The sequence below is a fragment of the Micropterus dolomieu genome, linkage group LG15, assembly GCF_021292245.1.
Source record: "Micropterus dolomieu isolate WLL.071019.BEF.003 ecotype Adirondacks linkage group LG15, ASM2129224v1, whole genome shotgun sequence".
In the NCBI taxonomy this organism is placed as follows: Eukaryota; Metazoa; Chordata; class Actinopteri; order Centrarchiformes; family Centrarchidae; genus Micropterus; species Micropterus dolomieu.
The window spans coordinates 3,208,771-3,209,504 of NC_060164.1; the positions used below are offsets into that span (position 1 = coordinate 3,208,771).

Here is a 734-nt window from a genome sequence, read left to right on the forward strand (position 1 = left end):
ACCATTTTAGTGATGAGTTTCCTTAGGTTGGATGGTTAGATTCTTTGGCTTTTTTTGTGTAAGTTTGTGGTCTTTGAACAGTGTTTAACAAAACGCATATTTTTTTGCTTAGAAAGAAAGAAACCAAGATGATCATGAATGAAGTTTTCAGCTTCATAAACTAGAATAAATCACTAATCTTATTCCTGGACAGAAGTGATTAGAAGATCTGGACCTGTTTATTCTTATTATAACTGTTTCCAGTAGACAGAAAATGTTGAATTGGCTCAACTACAATTGTTACAGAATAGTGGCACATCTCCAGAAAACAAATAAGTTGACTCAACTAAACTTTTTTTTTTTTTTTTTTTTACAGACAACATATTTTTCAGTTTGTAATGTTATTTACAAAAGTTGAGTCAAAAAGAAAAAGCTGGGGGAAATTAGTAATAAGATTTTTTTTTGTTGTTGCACAAGATTTTTACAGTGTGAATTTTTGATCCAGATCTTCACCTCCACTGCCTCCATCACTCAGATCTTCACCTCCACTGCCTCCATCACTCAGATCTTCACCTCCACTGCCTCCATCCAGATCTTCACCTCCACTGCCTCCATCACTCGGATCTTCACCTCCACTGCCTCCATCACTCAGATCTTCACCTCCACTGCCTCCATCCAGATCTTCACCTCCACTGCCTCCATCACTCAGATCTTCACCTCCACTGCCTCCATCCAGATCTTCACCTCCACTGCCT

The 734-nt window shown here is 38.3% G+C and overlaps 1 protein-coding gene across 1 annotated transcript in view; it reads left to right on the top strand.

Annotated features, from left to right (window-relative positions):
• LOC123984466 (pollen-specific leucine-rich repeat extensin-like protein 3) overlaps positions 1-734 on the top strand; it is a 2,552-nt gene that overhangs the window by 1,428 nt on the left and 390 nt on the right. Inside the window, exon 4 of the mRNA XM_046071377.1 lies at positions 485-730. Coding sequence (XP_045927333.1) covers positions 485-730 — 246 coding nt within the window. The remainder of the gene's footprint in view (positions 1-484; positions 731-734) is intronic.